We start from the raw sequence: 20,922 nt of genomic DNA, 5'->3' as shown, positions 1-20,922 counted from the left end.
AGGCCTGCAACTTTGTATGAAATTTCATTACAGGCCCCTCGTCTAGCCGCGCCGGAGTCGTGATACTTCCCAGCCTAATATAAAGAACGTAATATCAATATTACATAGCATGTTTGAGAAAAATATGTAACACGCTCTTATGGCTCTGTCATATTATTGCAGGTGACAATATTATAATCATACTCAGGGGTATCCAGCGAAAACAAATAAATAAGTATCTAATTATTATTTTTAAAAGTCCAGCACTGGGGTATTCTGAGTACAGTGAGTACTTCGCCGTAGTTTACAGCCAGGTCAAAAAAGGCAGTGTGCCCTGTAGTATGTCTGCAACCTGTGCCTGCAACATGTAATGCGTAGTTTATTTTTGCTTATTGTCAAATTAAATAATTATGTATCTCAGAAACTGGTGAAGTAAGAGTTGGATTCGCGCCCTAAATGGGTCTAGTTCTTATTTTTTCCATTAGACTGACTCACGCTTTACAGGTTAATTTTATGCAGAAGATTATTCTAAAGTTTCTTGTAATTGTATCGGGTCTTAATTTTCTTGTAATCCAAAAAATTTACCCTAGGCCGCAAAAACCAGCGTGGCTTGTATCTTATATTATAGGTAATAATATAAGACAATAAATATTAACGTAACACGTAACCGAATCCAGATCTTCTACATAATAGGCCAAGCAATAAGAAGGTATAGAGGGAAATGCAAGGAACACAATTTTTAACTTCGTAGCTTTGTTTGGACTAGTTAGGAGATGAAAATATCAAGTCCCCGGCCGTAACCCTGGTGCTGGGGGGGAGTGGGGGGTTTGAAGGTTCCATTTTTCGGTTTTTCGATTATATCTCGGAAACTATGCGTCTGAGCGACTTGGCCACTTATACAAAATGAAAAGAGATTTAATTTGTTTCAAGTTTTATTCAGTAAAGCTTCTCGATATTTTGTATAGTTTTTGAGATATCCGCTCTTGAAGGTTTATTTAGGGCTCTCATTTTTATCTTGATTATCTACATCAGTAAAGCTGCTAGGCTGGGTTTGGTAACGTTTTCGTCATGGAGAATAGTTTTCGTATAAATCGGGGGTGCTGAATTCATTTATGGTATCAACATTGACACCTTTCCGAAGTAAAAACATATAAACTTTAAACAAATAACTTTTTTTTAAACTCCTCTTCACGCTTAAACCGCTGAACCGATTTAGTTGAAATTTGGTAAATAGGTGTAAATAGTCCCGAGACAGGATATAATATAGTTTTTATCTCAAAAATCATACTTCGAAGGTGTGAAATTTGGTGTGAGGGGAATTCAGCTTCTTCGCAGAAGTTGAATTCCTGAGGTTAATACTGTTTAAATTTAGGTTTGGAGTCATGTTTGGTATCATTATCAACTAAATCAAGCATGTAGACCATCCCAAATATTATTTAAATAGGTTCAGCGGTTATTGATTCCCCATACAAATTTCCACCCCACTTTTCACACCCTTAAAAGATGATTTTGGTTATAAAACCTATCCTGTGTACTGTCCCGGGACTCAAACCATCTCTATACCAAATTTCAATGAAATCGGTTCGGCGGTTTAAGCGTAAAGTGGTTTTATAAAAAAAAAAATTTAAAATTTTGTTTTTACTTAGGAATGGTGTCAATGTTGATACCATAAATGAATTCAGCACCCCCGATTTATACGAAAACGATCCCAAACCCGGCCTAGCAGCTTTACTGATGTAGATAATCAAGATAAAAATGAGAGCCCTAAATAAACCTTCAAGAGCGGATATCTCAAAAACTATACAAGATATCGAAAAACTTGACTGAATAAAACTTGTAAAAAAATAAATCTCTTTTCATTTTGTATAAGTGGCCAAGTCGCTCAGACGCATAGTTTCCGAGATATAATCGAAAAACCGAAAAATGGAACCTTCAAACCCCCCTCTCCCTCCCAGCAGCAGGGTTACGGCCGGGGACTCTTGATATGTTCATCTCCTAACTAGTCCAAACAAAGCTACGAAGCTAAAAATTGTGTTCCTAGCATTTCCCCTATACCTTTTTATGGGCATTTATTTCCTGGCCTATAAGTAATAATTCTTAAATATTGATTTAATATTTTGTGAGAAACCTGATTAGGTACAGTAAATGTAATACTATGTGGTAAACATATGTCCCTCTGTCTGTTGAAGGGCCACATGTTCAGATGCGGAATATGAGACATATCTCCCTCTGCCTGTTGAAGGGTTACATATAATATGTACAGATGCGGAACATGAGACATATCTCCCTCTGCCTGTTGAAGGGTTACATATAATATGTACAGATGCGGAACATGAGACATATCTCCCTCAGCCTGTTGAAGGGTTACATGTTAAGATGCGGAATATGAGACATATCTCCCTTTGCCTGTTGAAGGGTTACATATAATATGTACAGATGCGGAACATGAGACTAATCTCCCTCTGCCTGTTGAAGGGTTACATATAATATGTACTGATGCGGAACATGAGACATATCTCCCTCTGCCGGTTGAAGGGTTACATGTTCAGATGCGGAATATGAGACATATCTCCCTCTGCCTCTTGAAGGGTTACATATAATATGTACATATGCGGAATATGAGACATATGTCCCTCTGCCTGTTGAAGGGTTACATATAATATGTACAGATGCGGAACATGAGATTAATCTCCCTCTGCCTGTTGAAGGGTACATATAATATGTACTGATGCGGAACATGAGACATATCTCCCTCTGCCGGTTGAAGGGTTACATATAATATGTACTGATGCGGAATATGAGACATATCTCCCTCTGCCTGTTGAAGGGTTACATATAATAAGTTCAGATGCGGAACATGAGACAAATCTCCCTAGGCCTGTTGAAGGGTTACATATAATATGTACAGATGCGGAACATGAGACATATCTCCCTCTGCCGGTTGAAGGGTTACATGTACCTACATATGCGGCACATTACTAAATGGTCGGAAATGTTCTCAGAAATAAAAAAAATAACAGCTTCTATTTTGGAAATAGAAAGTTTCAATCTCCAAACAAAAATATAACAATTTTCAGAAATTTTCCTTTGTGTAGATTACAATTTTAGATACTTTCCAGCGGCACATCAGTAGTTAAGAGGAAAGGCGACAGCCACTTTTTCATACAAACGTAGACCCCGTTTTCCTCTCTGGATATTGACATTATGCAAAACATTTTTACATTAATTTGATGTACCTACGCCCCTACGTTTGACTTTTTTCGATTTTTTGATTACAATAAGTTAGGAGAATTTAAATAATTGTATGGCTGTGATTGATATGCAACAAATTGTGTAAAAATATTTTCGATAATGTTAATATCCAGAAAGGAAAATGAGGACTAGGTTTGTATGAAAAGGCGATTTCGCGCGGGTCCTCCACTTGCGTCAGCGCATTCTCTTGCGTACTAAATTTAATGCCTGCGCTGCGTAAAGAAATTAAGTACCTATTCCATGTTTGTTATATGATGGAACCCTTGGTGCGCGAAACCAGCAATTGATGACCGGTTTTGTTGTAATCTCAACTCGTGAACCGTGGGTGTGTCGAGTTGTTGTTCTTTTGGATTCGTGACAGGGTTCATTGAAATACAATACCTACATGAAATCGAGTGTTATTTGAAAGTAGCTCTTAGAACACTGCTATGTTGATTTCACAATAATATAGAACAAGGTTGTTAGAGTCGAAATAGTTAATTAAGGTGATGCAATAGAAAGTGAAGGCAAGTTTATGCGTTTGTGCATTTCAGAACGTGTCGGTGAAGGAGCTGCGCCGCGGATACGTGGCCGGCGACTCCAAGATCTCGCCCCCCAAGGGCGCCGCCGACTTCACCGCGCAGGTTGTTCACCCGTTATTATATTATAATATACTTACCTACCTTACCTACCTACTGATATACCTACATCGACGCTGCTGCGCCTGCTGACTCCGCTTTATGCACATTTAAAAGAATAAAACACTATGGACATACGTAGTTAAAATCTAATTGTGCACCCAAGGGAATTTGCAGTTGCAATACGATTGGTTCGTACCTTTGCCGAAGTAGGGTTCCTACCTACAAAGTATAGACTAGCCCCCAACATCACTGAATGCCAGTGGTCCCGGGTTTTTTAAGTAGGTATGTAGTTAAGTCTAGTTTACTACATCATTTTTAATTAAGTATCTGTTAAATTACCTAAGCGCTATCGTAATCGTGTAGTCCAGGCAAGTAAAAGGTATGTATACTAAACATTACCACTTAATTAGGGAAATGTGTAGTACTTATTGTATGGCTAACAATGCAATGGTTACCGCCGAGAAACAAGCATCATTAATTTGAATGCAGCTTGTGAGCTTGCACAACATTGAATGCCCATTACTGGTTGCGTGTTTATTTGACGAAATATAATTTGCACACCGGCCTCTCGAACAACTTGTATGGCGAATCGATGCAAATGATACATTTTTGTCAACTGTGTATTAAATACATAAATAATTAGTTGATTAAATTCGTATTAAACGAAATAACGATGTCGAATATTAAATTATTTGACACAATGGTCTTGCACAATTATTAATTACCATGATTAACTATAGAATCTTGAAATCAATACCAGAAACATTAGGTACCTACAGTACAAGATTTAATTAAATAACCTGTTTCAAGTAATGGCAAGTGCTTCGCCAGTAAATCATAAAATATGAGGTAGAGTACGAGGTTCCTTATAGGTCTGTGTCGTTCCGAAGCAAACCTTATTCGATTATTATTTAAGTTCATATTTTAAACAGACCGGCAGATAGATGGACATTACGGGCGAATGATCAGCGAGGCTTGGCAATGAGATTCCGTTTTCAAATTGTTGTCCTCTGGCTACGGAATCGTAAATACAGCTTTACTAATAACGGACATTTTACTAGTACATTAGGGCATTGTGAGCTGGGCATCTCGAGGTCACAACACTTTATGAACGAGTGTGAATTTATTAACAAGAGTGGCACGCACAATGTTTTTCATCACACTTGTAAGGAAAAAAAAGGGAAAATATAAAACTTCTGTCTCCTTTCGGCCGTACATTACAGTCCTAGGTCGAAATTGAAGATTTACAGACCGCATCGCCTACGTGTAAATAACACCTTTACGAGAAAGTGACATAAAATGAAATAGTACATTGTGCAACGAGTGGGGTAAGTAAGATATTGTAAACGAGGGTAAGGGAATTAAAGGCCGGAGTGTGATATTCTTACCCCCGGAGTTACACACTAGTTATTTGTGCAACAAGAGAAGAAAGTTGGTTTTTCTTGCGAGTGTTTATTTTGAGTCCCGAGAAAGCGAAAGATTCTAAGTTAGAATCTTGAGCGTAGCAAGGGACTTAAAAACTCGAGATGTAAAATAACTTGCAACTCTCGTGTTGCACACATAATTTTTCACCTCAGTAGTGAGAACATATTAAAGGTTAAAATTTCGAATTTCGAATTACACAGAAAAATACAGAAACAAAAAAAAAACAAAAAAATTGTAATAAAAGTATGTAGTGGCATTTCATGGCCTTCGCTAAATTAAAAAGCTACTTTTTTTCACTCCCTGGAGTGAGGAAAGTGTGACGAAAGTAGGCTTGTTCGAGCTGCTGAGTTGAAAAATATTTTTCATCACACTTGCTCGTAAAAGGTGTTATTACACGTAGGCGATGCGGTCTGTAAATCTTTAATTTCGACCTAGGGCTGTAATTCAATTCAAATAATAATGTACGTTCTAAATTAGACAAAGTTTTATTTTTTCCCTTTTTAGGGTTCCGTAGCCAAATAGCAAAAAACGGAACCCTTATAGATTCGTCATGTCTGTCTGTCTGTCTGTCTGTATGTCACAGCCACTTTTTTTCGAAACTATAAGAACTATACTGTTATTTAAGATTTTCACTATATACCGCATTAAGATTTTCACACAAACATAGAAAAAAAAAACAATAAATTTTGGGATTCCCCATACATAGAATTGAAACTCAAAATTTTTTTTTTCATCAAACCCATACGTGTGGGGTACTCGGAAGAAATAGTAACTGAAGTACGTATACCTACATCTTTCATAACAAAAAAATCTGTCGTTTTTCGAGGGGGACGAGGTAGCAAACATATAAAGATACTAACTACAAATGCATTTTTTCCTCTCGTTACTACGCACCCATACTAAAACAATACTGCAACACTAAGTTAAATTAGCACACTAATGCAGTAAAAACGATATGCGGACACAATGTCACACTATCGGTGTAGGCGTAATCGAACCGATTAATAAGACTTCCATGTGTCTGGATATTATCGTATCGATATAATTTTCTAGACGTCATAGACAGCGCCACTTAAAATAAAAATGTAAAATCGTTTATTGGTCACAATCATTGTGTTACAAATTGAGAAAGGGCTGGGACCTCCTAGTAAGTATATCAATACTTGTGACAGGAGACCCCGCTCTTCCAGCAGCAAGTTAAGGGTACAACCAATACAACAATAGTTAATTATGTAGGTACAGAAAGTAACAAATTGAATTATAATTAAACTAAACTAAAGTTATAGTTAAGATAACAGTTAAATGCAATGCAATAATCTGAGAGTAGGTACAGAGAAAATAAGTATTTAAGTATATATTAGCATGCAGGTTTTAATATTAGGATAATAATAGGTTATGTTAAGTTATGTGTAAATGTTAACTTATATTTCTATTGTGTGTGTGTTTGTATGCATTTGCGAGACCGTACAATAGATATGTAGTCCTTTTTCTGCCTTTGCATACACTTTTTCCCAAGAAACGTCACTAAAAACAACAACAGTATCATCTGCATATGAAATGATGTTACCTCCGTCAATACTAAATACTAAGATTTGTCAGGTCATAAATGTAACCTAAAAATAATGTCGGACCAAGGACACTTCCTTGAGGAACTCCAAAAGAAATAGACTTCTCATCACTAAGATAAGGACCAATTCTGATTTTCTGGCTGCGATCATGGAGAGAGCTATTCAATAGGTCGAGTGTTTTACCCCTGATTCCCATAATTTCAAGTTTGTGAACAAGAGTGGGGAGAGAGACGGTTTCAAATGCCTTTTTTAGATCAAGAAATATAGCTAAGCATTTACGGTTTTTGTCAACAGTTTCAGTTATTATCGACGTTAGTGCCATAACCGCATCTTCCGTGGATTTACCTTGTCGAAATCCAAATTGATTGTCAGATAGAATTTTGAATTTGTTTAAATAGTTAGAAAGTCGCGTGTTTATTAATTGTTCTATTATTTTTGAAATAGCTGGGAGTACAGATATGGGCCGGAAGTTATTGACATCATTCCTCTCTCCACTCTTGTGCACAGGAATAACAATAGCTTGCTTAAGTAGTCGTGGGAATACTCCCTCAGCAAAACTAAGGTTTGCAAGTCTACAAATAATTGGAACAACAAAGTTTCTAGCCAGCTTTAAGAAGTGGGTGGGAATGTCGTCCCAACCAGAAGCACTGTTAGATTTTAAATTCATAAGTATACTATCTACTTCGGACTCATTAGTATCAAGCCAAACGAAAGAAGAAGGATTGAAGTAATTTGTTAAGTTAGGGGTATCGTTCTGAACTGGAAGGGTTAGAATATCCTCCGCGAGTTTTTTTGCCCATGCTAGCAAAGAATTCATTTAGATTGTTGACAACATCCAGAGGGGTTAGGTTAGAATTGAAGAGCGCTGAAGTCTGATTATTTGTAGATTTATAATAAGTTAAGTTCTTTATTGTCTTCCACAGTGCTTTCGAGTTGCCCGTTGTTTTAGCTAGTAGATCTCTCTCATATTTATTTTTTACTTTTTTTATCAAATTTGTGCAATAATTTTGATACCGCTTGTATGTAATCTTCAGGACTTCGTTATCAGGGTTACGGCGTAGTTTAAGTTGCATCCTATTTCTATTCTTAATACATCTGAGTATACCTGGTGTAATCCAAGGTTTGATAGAGCGTAGTTTTTTAGGAATGTACTTAACCTGTGATATCTCTGGTGTTGCAGGCATCCATAGGCTACGGTGACTGCTTACCATCAGGCGGGCCGTATGCTTGTTTGCCACCGTCGTGGTATAAAAAAAAACCTCTGCTTTCCATTAGGCATGTTTTAATTTTTTTAATTAGTTGTTCAGTAATAAATAGGATATTTACTTGCAAGTAATTATTCGACATTATTATCATGCAGGTGAAGTAATGCTTTTTCGTAATTTATTTTTTCCATTGTTTTTGGGCAACTGACTCGAACTACTGGTGAAAAGAGCTAAAAAAATCATATGGTGATCTGTTACCGAGGTGTTTAGGAGTGCTATACGAGCGGTTAGTTTACTAATGTCTAGTTTCAGCATGTAATGGTCTAGACAGCTACTTTCTCGAGTTGGTAGAATATGTCCAGGGAGAAACCCAAAAGAGGAAAGCATATATTAAGGTAGCTATTTCTATTAGTTATTTCATGTGATGGTTCATGTGCACGTGGAATAAGATTGATGTTTATATCGCCAGTAATAGTTATGTTCGTGTAGGATTTTATTGTTTCGAGGTAAGCGCAGAGTGAGTCTATAATTATTTGCACACAAGAAGCATGCTGCAGCTTAACCTCTTTGACCGTAGAAATAAGATGGCAACTAGTATAGCATACGACTCCATCATTTTGATTGAGATTGTTAATAGTAGCTAAAGAGTTAGAATTTTGAACACAAGGAATAGGTTTAAAAGGACTAAGTCTACATTCCGATAATACATATTAGAACATCTATGTTGTAGTTAATTTAACTTAAGCTCAATTGTAGGGTGAATTTCAACAGGTTCAAAATTTACCTAATTTTGGTGGGATTTTTTTATTTTTGTAGTTTACGTATAAATTATGTATCGATAACACGTAACTAGTCACAATAACCATTCCAAAGCGCTTATCAAGGCCTTCAGCAAAAAGGCGTCTTCGAGCGCCTTGGCGCTGCCTAGGAACCAACTGCGCAACTTCGTCAGGGTGCTTACCGGGCACTGCGGCCTAAATAAGCACATGCACACTATGGGGAAACGTGACATGGGGCGGTGCAGACTCTGTATGGAGGCAGAGGAGACGCCCCTACACATCCTCACAGAGTGCCCCTGCCTAATGCGCACTCGTGACTTGATCCTGGGTGGACATATATTGCGCCCGGAGGAGTTAAAGTCTCTCGAAACCAAAAAGATCCTGCAGCTGTTTGAAGTTGCAGGTTTGGATCGAGAGTTGTAGTAGGTGGCGATCACAATAGATCAGAGATGGTCGCAGTGATACATAGGCTCTGGAGCCTTACATAGCCCCTAGAAAAAGAAGAAGAAGAAGAAGAACTAGTCACAATCGATATTGTGTAGCAATGGCCTTTCATTATACATAGTAGTTTTAGAGATATGATGATTTTAATAATTTGGTTGCCACCAAAATTAGATTTACTGGCCACCAAAGTTGTATATCCACACCGAAATTTGATATTTCTGCAAATTAAAAGTAAATTTAACTAGTTATCAACTGCAAATGAAACGAAGACAAATGTTTAGTAGTTTTAGATAGGTACATTATGATTTTAATCATTTAATTGCCATTAAAACTGCATCTACCCACCAAAATTAGATTTACTTGCCACCAAAATTGTATATTCACATCAAAATTAGATATGTCAATTTTGGTGGCATTAAATGTAGGTAAATTACCACCAAAACCACCAAAATTGATGCACCAAAATTAGAACCATTGCATAAAAGTATGTTTAAAAGTAAACCGTATCATTCACTTCAGTTTCAAGTTTATATTTTAAAAAAGAAACTATAAACATGCTTTAAATACAGTTCACACAAAAACAACTACTTTTCGGTCATTAGTTATATACACCACCAAAATTGCATTAAAAAGTATTTTTAATACACCAATATTAGATACTTTCGCATTTGCTGGACATATCCAGCGACGTACGACACGTGCGTCATCGCTCAGTGCCGGAGCGGAACTGAATTAACAGGTTACTACATCTTTGTTAGCCTTGTTAGGCCAAGCAATAAGAAGGTATAGAGGGAAATGCAAGGAACACAATTTTTAACTTCGTAGCTTTGTTTGAACTAGTTAGATGAACATATCAAAAGTCCCCGGCCGTAACCCTGGTGCTGGGGGGAGAGGGGGGTTTGAAGGTTCCATTTTTCGGTTTTTCGATTATATCTCGGTAACTATGCTTCTGAGCGACTTGGCCACTCGTACAAAATGAAAAGAGATTTAATTTGTTACAAGTTTTATTCAGTCAAGTTTTTCGATATCTTGTATAGTTTTTGAGATATCCGCTCTTGAAGGTTTATTTAGGGCTCTCATTTTTATCTTGATTATCTACATCAGTGAAGCTGCTAGGCCGGGTTTGGGATCGTTTTCGTATAAATCGGGGGTGCTGAATTCATTTATGGTATCAACATTGACACCATTCCTAAGCATTCTTGTGGTACACTTTACGGAAAAACTATCCACCTGTTAGCTTTGAGATTTAACATAGTAATTTTAATTCATGTCTAGATGTGTTATCAAACTTAAAAATATCATTTTATAAACATAAAAAAATATAATAAAGAAATAATACTTTGTTTTACTACTAACGCCATCTGTTAGAAAAATAATGAATTAACATTCGTGCTAATGTTTCTTTATTTTTCTAACAGATGGCGTTAGTAGTAAAAAACCGGACAAGGCGGATAAGTGCGAGTTGGACTCGCCCACCGAGGGTTCCGTACTTTTTAGTATTTGTTATAGCGGCAACAGAAATATATCTGTGAAAATGTCAGCGTGGTGACAGACAGACAAACGGACGGACAGAGGAGTCTTAGTAATAGGGTCCCGTTCTTTTGACTAACTATCACGTTTCTAGCTATCACGGTTCATGACGATATCTCATGAGATACAGCCTGGTGACAGACGGACAGACAGAGACAGACACACGGACGGACAGCGGAGTCCCGAATAACAGTCCCGTTTTTACCCTTTGGGTACGGAACTTTAAAAAGGAAAAACTCAACGTCGTCGTCGCGTCGTCGTATCAGGCTGTCAAGGAGAAGGCAGAGAACCGACATGCATGGAAATCGCTTCACCGAGTCTAACTCTTAAATATATGATGATGAGGTAGAAAAACTCCGCGAGCCCTTACAAAGCTCTGCTTTTTGCTAGTTAAATCAATGGATGATATGGTTCTACCATAGAAATTATTGAAGTTTATATATATAATATGCCTTTATACGAAGATTCAAGTCCCGCACTCAAAAAAATATATTTTTTTTGAGTGCTTTCAACCCCATTTTTACCACCTTGGGGGATGAATTTTCAATAATGCTGATATAAGTTTTTTTCTCTTTTAATTATATATCTTTCTATGAAGTTTCAAGTACCTAGCTTAGAATAAAATTAGGACCACGATAAACTTTCAACCCCTTTTTAACCACTTTATGGGATGATTTTTTAAAAACGCTGATATCACTTTTCTTGTATTCTAATAACATGCCTTTATGCAAAGATTCAAGTTGCGCACTTAAAAAAATGTTTGACCTCCATACAAAGTTTCTACCCCTTTTTCACCACCTTAAGGGATGAATTTTCAAAAACGCTGAAATTGGCTTTCTTCTCTTTTAATGAAGTACCTTTTTACGAAGTTTCAAACCCTATACAAACTTTTAATCCCTTTTTAACCCTTTAAGGAATGAATTTTTAAAAACGCTAATTACTTTTCTTGTATTCTAATAATATGACTTTATACGAAGATTCAAGTCCCACACTCACAAAAATATTTGATCTCCATACAAACTTTCAACCCCTTTTTCACCGCCTTGGGGGATGAATTTTTGAAAACGCTGAAATGAGTTTTCTTGTTTTTTTATTATAATTAATAAACATATATATTAAAAAATTTGAACCCCAAGACAAAATTTCATCTCCTTTTTAACCCCCTTAGGGGTTGAATTTCCAAAAACGTCAATATTACTTTTTTTTTGTAATCGGCTATTATGCCTTTCTAGGAAGTTTCAAAGTAATAGTAATGGATTCAAACCATCAACCCTTTTTTAACCCATTTAGGGGATAAATTTTTAAAAACGCTGAAATCAATTTTCTTGTATTTTAATAATATGCCTTTACACAAAGTTTCAAGTCCCGCACTCAAAAAAATTATGATCTCCATACAAACTTTAAACCCGTTTTTCACCACCTTAGGGGATGAATTTTGAAAAACCCCTTCTTAGTGGATACTAACGTCATATAAGCTACCTATTGTGAAAAATTCAGCTCTCTAAGTCCAACGGTTTGGGCTGGGCGTTGATTTAAGTGAGTCAGTCAGTCAGGACTTTTACGTTTATATATATAGATAAATAAATAAATATTATAGGACATTACGAGTAATACACAAATTGACTGAGTCCTACAGTGAGCTTAATAAGGCTTGCGTTTTGGGTACTTAGACAAGGATATAATATATGATACCTATATAGATACTTAAATACATAGAAAACACACATGACTCGGGAACAAATATTCGTGGTCATGCCACAAATTAATGAGTTGTGTAATTAAATAAAGTACGTTCTTTGCTTTTATATTACAACATGATGTTGTACCGCCTATAAATTATCTGCTTTGTCCAAAGGTTGACTAATAGAGAATGCCTTATGGTATTAAGTCCATCTTTTGTACGATTGTATTTTCTTTTGTGCAATAAAGATTAAATAAATAAATAAATAAAAGTTTTCCAATTGTTTTTGCTGCTTAAAACCTACTTTTGACTTGAAATATTATTTTTTTCTTTTTTCAATAAAAATTATACATATCTCGCAAACTATTGACCCTATAAGTAAAAATATGGTCTCATTCGATTCAGCGCCAAAAATACACGAAAATGACACCTCACATGCCCAGTTTGTAAACTGTGCATTTTTTTTAAATGAACCCGCTGACCACACCCCCCGAAAAGGGGGTCAGAACCCTAAATGTTGATAGGACTCATCGGATCCTCATTTCTAGTTCCAAAATAAAGATAAAAAACAAATTTCATGGATGTACATATTTTGCCGCCAAAATATGCTATTTTTCCTGTACTAGTTAGGCTTCGACGCGTCGAAGTAAAAGAAAATAAAAAATAAACTAATTGTTTTCTAAAAATGTATTTACACCACTTCAATAAACTGTACTTAAGATAGACATAACTCCGTAATAGATGGATAAAGTCTAAGGAAACAACGTGCCTCGAAAATCACGAAAACTTGATTCTCGATCAGATGGCGCCACTAGTTTTGGCCTACTCTCGTATAGAGGGTGTTGACGGTTTCGTTTGTTATTTATTATTTTAACGCATATCAGTGAAAGAACATGGGTCAAAATCATATAAAAATAATTAATGTAAATAAAAAAAACATTTATCCATATTTAAATACATTTTAACGTATTTTTATAAATCTTCATTTTTAGTTTTAAAGTATGTCGATAGATGGCAGTGAATTTACAGTGGTTACAAAATTTACTATGACAGTACCGCTCTATCTTATTATATCCTCTTTGACTGTACTGAAAGATACCTCACAATTTTTTTTTAATCATAAATATTATAGGGACATTCTTACACAAATTAACTTAGTCCCACGGTAAGCTCAATAAGGCTTGTGATGTGGGTACTTAGACAATATATATATAATATAGTACTTATATCATAAATATAATATACAAAATAAACAAATACTTAAATACATAGAAAACACCCATGACTCAGGTACAAATATCTGTGTCCTTACCGGGATTCGAACCCAGGACCATCGGCTTCACAGGCAGGGTCACTACCCGCTAGGCCAGACCGGTCGTCAAACACCTCACAATGGTACAATAGTTATTAGTAAGAGATCTTAGATCCCGTTTTCTAAGGGGACCTTGCATTTTTGAGACAAAGCAAACCGCTTAGAACAGGTGTTCCTGGGGGTGATCTGAGCTGATTTAGCCCGGTTGCCACGAGGTTCCCCCCAGCAGGTGGGCAGGGGAGGGGGGGGGGGGAAGTGCCTCCGGCGCGCCCCACTCTAAGCTTTATATCTGCATACATCTAGCAAATATATCAAGTTTGGTGTCTTTTTCGTATAATTCGAGGATGAAGAATTCATTTCTGTGACTAAATTTTCACTAACCCATATAAAAAATTCGAGAAATACAAAATTAAAAAAAATATCTTTACACTTTTTTTTTCGAAAATCCTCTATAGAATTAAAACTATGATAATTTGCTTTAGAAAAAAAATACCCCGGAATAGCCCAGTTATCCAGTTATCCAGAATAGTAAACTTGTCAAACATTTTTCTTTTATAACTCTGTTAAAAAAATGTTTTGTGTCGCGCGGCGTACCCGCGTTGTAAGAGCGGTATGCAGCTTTTAGGATTTTTAAGTATGTTTAGATGATTTCTGTTAAGTTGTTATTCGTCTGGTTGTAGATTACATTAATAAATTACTTCTGGACGTGATATATAGTTGGTCAAGCAAATCATGTCAGCAGAAAAAGGCGCGAAATTCAAATTTTATATGGGACGATATCCCTTCGCGCCTACATTTTATAAATTTTCCGCCTTTTCCTACTGAAAAGATTTGCTTGACTACCTATACCTATATATATATAAGAACTATATATACAAATATAAATTAAATATATAAATAAAGATGTTGCGAAAACTTTCGCCAGTGATAAAATTAACATAGTTAGATGTTTGACAAAAAATGCGGGTTAAAATTAGATATCTATTGTTCGCATGCACATAGGTCCGTACATTTTAGTTTTTTTAACGCAGTTGCACCTCCTTGCTTATTTGTTTTGCAGCGGCAACGAATAATCTCCATACAAGCAGCAGCCGCCGCAGGTCGGCTTGTCCATATGGGCTCCTAATAACCATTTTGTTTGGACCAGCCCCAGTCAGCAGGGCATGGTAGCTGTTGCTGAGAGGATATAATCTGTCCCCAAACCTCCTCCCCTAACTCCTCCTTGATAATCTGCACGGAGAATATGTTTACGTAGGGCATCTTCTGTTGGAGGCAGATTCTCTAACTGGAGATTTCTTATTGTATAAAGTACTCTTCGGCACTCATTTCGTACCTCGTACTTGTACCTGATCTGAAATCAGTAACAAAATGCATAGTGTTTAAATACTGTCTAGGGATCAATTCACACCTCGTAATTCAAATCTGTCCAGACTTAAAAATGTAAGACTCTTACTTGTGATACAAGACCATAACAAATTTTTCCAATATTGGCAACGCCTGCTTAATATTGCCTTGTTTGTCGTATTTAAATCTCCGTTACAGCAGGATATGCCCTCCATCCCTCCAAGCTTGAAATACGCTTATTTAAAAAAAAAGGGAAAAATATTTTTCCCCTCACTAGCTCGGAAAGTTGTCTTTTATCCTTTAAAACAAGCGGAGAAAAACGCATTTTATCCACTAGTGGGGAAAGTAATTTGACCTTGGATGGAGCGTGTTTTAGTAGCTTTTGACAGATAACAAAACTTAAAACGCTCATAATTATGGTTAGTTCGATATTAATTATCATAAATAAATTGTTAAGTTATCTTTATTTAATGATTTTAAGTCATAAACCTTTAAATTTCATAAGAATCATTTGTTTTTAGGGTTCCGTACCCAAAGGGTAAAAACGGGACCCTATTACCAAAGATAGATATAACTCCGTAATAGATGGATACAGTCTAAGAAAAAAACGTGCCTCGAAAATCACGAAAATTTGACCCTCGATCAGATGGCGCCAGTACCTTTGGCCTGCTCTCGTATAGAGGGCGTTGATGGTTTCGTTTGTTATTTAACAATTTTAACGCATATTAGTGAAATAACATGGGTCAAAATCATAAAAATAATTAATGCAAATAAAAAAAACATTTATCCATATTTAAATACATGTTATCCTATCTTTATAAATCTTCATTTTTAGTTTTAAAGTGTGTCGATAGATGGCAGTGAATTTACTGTGGTTACAAAATTTACTATGACAGTACCGCTCTATAATATTATATCCTCTTTGCTATTACTAAGACTCCGCTGTCCGTTTGTTCGTCTGTCTGTCCGTCTGTCTGTCACCAGGCTGTATCTCATGAACCGTGATAGCTAGACAGTTGGAATTTTCACATATGATGTATTTCTGTTGCCGCTATAACAACAAATACTAAGAAGTACGGAACCCTCGGTGGGCGAGTCCGACTCGCACTTGGCCGGTTTTTTATAATGATGTTGGATATAATTCTGAACGCACTAGTTGAGTCGATGCAATTTCAAAACGCATCGTCAGAAATGTCAACAAACATTTTACTTTTCTCACCGACTCCCAACTCACGTAAAAATACACGACTTTTCTGTTATAATATCGTAAAAAATTAGTGATTCCAGTGATGAAGATAATCTAACGCCTGTGGATTTTGTACTTTCCTCGCTATAGTGAGGTGAAAAGTTTGGTGTTACACACGGGGCAAATGTGTTTTACTTCTCGTGTGTTGAAACACTCGCTACGCTCAGGATTCTATGTTAGAATGGAAACTATAGAATCATTTTGCTTGCTCGTGTTTCAATTACACACTCGCGCGTAAAATACAACTTTGCACCCTTGTATAACAAATAACTATTACAGTAGGTACATATACCTATAGTGCTACTACTGCTACTTTACCGCACTAGTGCGTTAATTAGCACATTAATAGGTAGCTATTATGTCAAAAATTTAAAGGACCATAATTATTATGTACTGTTAAACATTGACGATACATGTGCGAATAGGTAATTCGCAACCCGTGTCCATTTAAAACACTCCCTTTGGTCGTGTTTTCATGTATCACCAGTCGCTGCAAATTTCCTATTTTTCACACTTGTATCGTAATGTACTATTTGCGGTCCGGTATATCCTAAATTTTGACCTAGGGCTGTAATGTACGTACGAAATTAGGCAGAAGTTTAATTTTTACCCGTTTTTTCCCACGAGTGTGTGCCATGGGGGTACAGGAATTACAAACTCGTGTTAATTAAGCCCTCGCCTTCAGCTTCGGGCTTTAATTGACACTCGTATGTAAATTCTTGTTTACCGCCCTTAATACACAATGTAGTAATTCGGTGTAAAGTTGGCTTGATACATACGTATTATATGTATGTATATGTATGTGTATGTATGTGCGGGTGATGTGTATGCAGGTGATCGTGCTGAACCATCCGGGACAGATCAGCAACGGCTACACGCCGGTGCTGGATTGCCACACGGCGCACATCGCCTGCAAGTTCGCCGAGATTAAGGAGAAGTGCGACCGCCGAACCGGTACTTACCTACTCTAACCTAACGTTATTGCTCCGCTCCGAACCAGAGCCCGGAATTTTCGCGGCAAAACAAGAGACTGTCGCAATCTTGCTAGAGTTAGAAACATTTTTTATCGATATCGATAGTTTGGTAATAGACGAAAAAGACGATCAACCAAATAATAAAACTATTTCAAAGAAATTTGTGAGATTTGTGTAAAATTATATACAAACAGATACAATTAGTATACATAATTAAAATGGCTTTATAGTGATAAACGAAACTGTTTTCTCCCAGAGAAGTTTGAGAAATTAATGATAATGATTATCTACTCCTATCACTGTCACAAACCAAATATAATGTCATGTGCTGCTGTGTGTACTGACGTAGATTTCGAAGAAGAAATTGCATCTGTTGTATTTTATAAAAACCTTACGTAGATTTTCTATTTTCAGTTAAATTGGTGGATCATTTTTTTCTTCCATTACCCAACTATCGATATCGATATAAAAAATGTTTCTAACTCTAGCAAGATTGCGACAGTCTTTTGTTTTGCCGCGAAAATTCCGGGCTCTGCTCCGAACATTTAGGAAGCATTCGCGTAGCCAAAGCCTACACGTTGAGATTATTTCCATTATCCTACACCGAGTGAACGCTGCACCCTACCTGACCTGACCTGTGTCATGGGAATAGAACGCACGCAGATACATAAGGTATTATTGATAAACATTAAAGGATTTTTCCTAATGGTATGATCCAAATTTTATTTTTATTACGGCCAATACGGTTTAACTAAGTGATTAACATCATTTACTTATTAGGATGCTAAATCTTGGAAGGTGTAAAACGGACTTCTTAATAAGTACATACTGTTGTTAACTTATTATTTCTTATTGTGATTAGGCAAAACCACGGAGGTGGACCCGAAGTCGATAAAGTCTGGCGACGCGGCAATCGTGACGCTGGTGCCGACTAAGCCGCTGTGCGTGGAGTCGTTCTCGGAGTTCCCGCCGCTCGGCCGCTTCGCCGTGCGTGACATGCGCCAGACCGTCGCCGTCGGCGTCATCAAGGTACCACTCCGCTCTCCTCTCTACACTCTACACTCTACAGTCACAATCTAATAGATAGTGACGTCCAAAGTGGCTTAATATATCGGTACTCATCGTTAACTATGGTAAAGCAAACGGAGGGAAAGCGATCTGCAAAATGTTATGGACACAATATGAATGGAATTCATTTATATAGTGGCCATCCATACACTTGCAGGGGTGTACGTAGTACGTGCAACTTGATAACTTGTCAACAGCTAAGCAAGTGTTTTTCTTACAGAGTGTCAACTTTAAAGAAGTTACCACTGGAAAAATCACGAAGGCCGCCGAGAAGGCTCAGAAGAAGAAATAACTATGGAGCAGTTTAAATATACTAGTGCAGCCGGTAAATATCGTCCGCTACCGCTACGCCACGCCTCGTTCTGTCGTGCTCCTCTGTTCGGTTCGGGTCGATTCATTTATTCTGGTCACCCCCCCTACCCCTATCGCTAGCCCGCCGGCCGCCGTTGACTCCCTGACTCCGCGGAGCTTCTTCACTGGCCATGTCACGCTCATCCTTCAAGTATGCATTTATCATACCACGATATTGTTACAGTTAGTTCATTTTAGTTACGCTTACGTGTTAACTTTATGTATTTGTGATTATTTTAGTCGTAAGTTACTCTCAAACTTTGAGTTTCCATATCTACAAGCTCGTTACGTTTTGTTTTTCCATCGCAAGGAGTTCAGAAGGAAAACCAATGGTATTGTGGTTAAATTTTTAAACCACGTCACAACACAAAAATCGCGATTCGCGATTTATACGATTAAGAGCGAACTTCCTTCAAATATGTATACTTTTTCAGTTATACTGAGCCCAGTGTCATCAAAAACTCTGCTAAAACTTGGTAGAACTATTATAGCATTGAACCATTTTTTCTGTCCAATTGCTGATGTAAAGAGTTATAATTATAATATTGCGTTAGTACTCAAATATTTATTGGATACAATATTGCTGTCTACCTCCATGTTTTTTTTATTCATTTTTGAAATTTGTTGATACTTAAGAATTGGAAATATTTAAGTAATTTTTAAACATGTTAGGTACTTGATTTATTCTACTTCCGTTATAGTGGCGGAGGAGTAAATGAATGTGACAACATCACGAATATAAAGCAAAGGGTTCGTTGATTATAAATCCGTTCCCTCCCTGTAGTCTGTAGTCTGTAGTCTCTAGTTGAGTAGGTACTTACTTTACGTTTACTGAGTTACATCAGTCGCATGTCGCATCGCATTAGACGTTAAACGTCTCTAACAATTGGCAAAGTGTGAGCTGTAGATAATTAAATGTTATGCTTTGTTGTTAGTTATATAAAAGATAATCATATTTATCATTTCATAAAAATAAATTTAAACGCGTCATTATTGCGTAGGGTTTAATAATTCGAGGCAATAAATCCATTACGTTGTTCTTTTCAAATTTTATGATAATAGTAAATGTACAACTTCTTACATAAAACACAACTCATTTTAAGCTAATGTAACTTTGTACTTAATGTGTTTTCAATAATTTTGTAAAGACCTTTGATCCTGATAAACCAATAAAGAAGCTACTGGTATAAACACGACTTGTTTATTTTTAACCCTTTACCAGGCCAAAATATAAGTTTTCACCTCTGCACTCGGCAGCCATAATGAAAATCAAAAAATATGGCGAAATGATGTACGTGAAACTGGAACGTACACCATGTAGGTACGTATAATGTTTAGTTTAGTTTATTTATCACATGTATACAATTTTTGCAAAGGTAAAATATACGTACATTTCAGCTTGTACTACTTGTCGTATAATTATCGTTTTTTTTTATTTAATAATAATAATAATAAGAATTAGAATTGAACATCAGTATAGATGAAGTTACAATTAATAATGCAAATAGAAATAAATTAAAAACGCTAAAATGTCACAATAGTAAAATATATATATATATATATATATATATATATATATATATATATATAAAACAATGTCAATACAAGAACACAAGAAAACAATGTAAATGATGTCAATATTTAAAAAATAAATACTGTCTAAAATATAATAAAATAATAAAAAGGATTATTAAATAGATCTAGTACTGCATAGTACGCATCAATGTCCAATAACTATATAACAAATTAATTAATCAATCAAGGCATGTTCAATATTTATTTAATTATTTGATTATATTATTTTACGGAGTAAAGTTCCTTTTCCAACAAAAGGTTCTTCAGTCTGCGTCTAAACGTTTCTTCGTTAGTCTCATTTTTCAAGTCGGCAGGTAGGTGTTCATAGTATGTCGGCCCTATGACTCGTGCGTTTTTTGCTTGCAGCACTGTGCGACGCGGCACTGTCCGGAGTTTACCCGTACTACGTAGGCACTTGCCTATTACTTCCACTCGCCTATACTGTCCTAGGTTTCTTCGTGTATACATAATAACCTCGAAAAGATACTGAGAGTAGTGGGTCATTATTTATGGCTGTATAGTGTAGGTACCTGTACTAGGGAACGAAATAATGCGCATTGAAATTGGCT

At 36.4% G+C, this 20,922-nt stretch overlaps 1 protein-coding gene across 1 annotated transcript in view; it reads left to right on the top strand.

Annotated features, from left to right (window-relative positions):
* LOC134754873 (elongation factor 1-alpha 2) overlaps positions 1 to 19,969 on the top strand; it is a 51,417-nt gene extending 31,448 nt beyond the window's left edge. Inside the window, exons 8-11 of the mRNA XM_063691324.1 lie at positions 3,765 to 3,854; positions 17,219 to 17,339; positions 18,222 to 18,388; positions 18,648 to 19,969. Of these exons, the coding sequence (XP_063547394.1) occupies positions 3,765 to 3,854; positions 17,219 to 17,339; positions 18,222 to 18,388; positions 18,648 to 18,719 (450 nt within the window). The 3' untranslated portion in view covers positions 18,720 to 19,969. The remainder of the gene's footprint in view (positions 1 to 3,764; positions 3,855 to 17,218; positions 17,340 to 18,221; positions 18,389 to 18,647) is intronic.
* The last annotated feature ends 953 nt before the right edge of the window (positions 19,970 to 20,922 follow it).

This window comes from Cydia strobilella, chromosome Z (genome assembly GCF_947568885.1).
Source record: "Cydia strobilella chromosome Z, ilCydStro3.1, whole genome shotgun sequence".
Lineage (NCBI taxonomy): Eukaryota > Metazoa > Arthropoda > Insecta > Lepidoptera > Tortricidae > Cydia > Cydia strobilella.
This window is presented reverse-complemented; position numbering and strand designations above follow the sequence as displayed.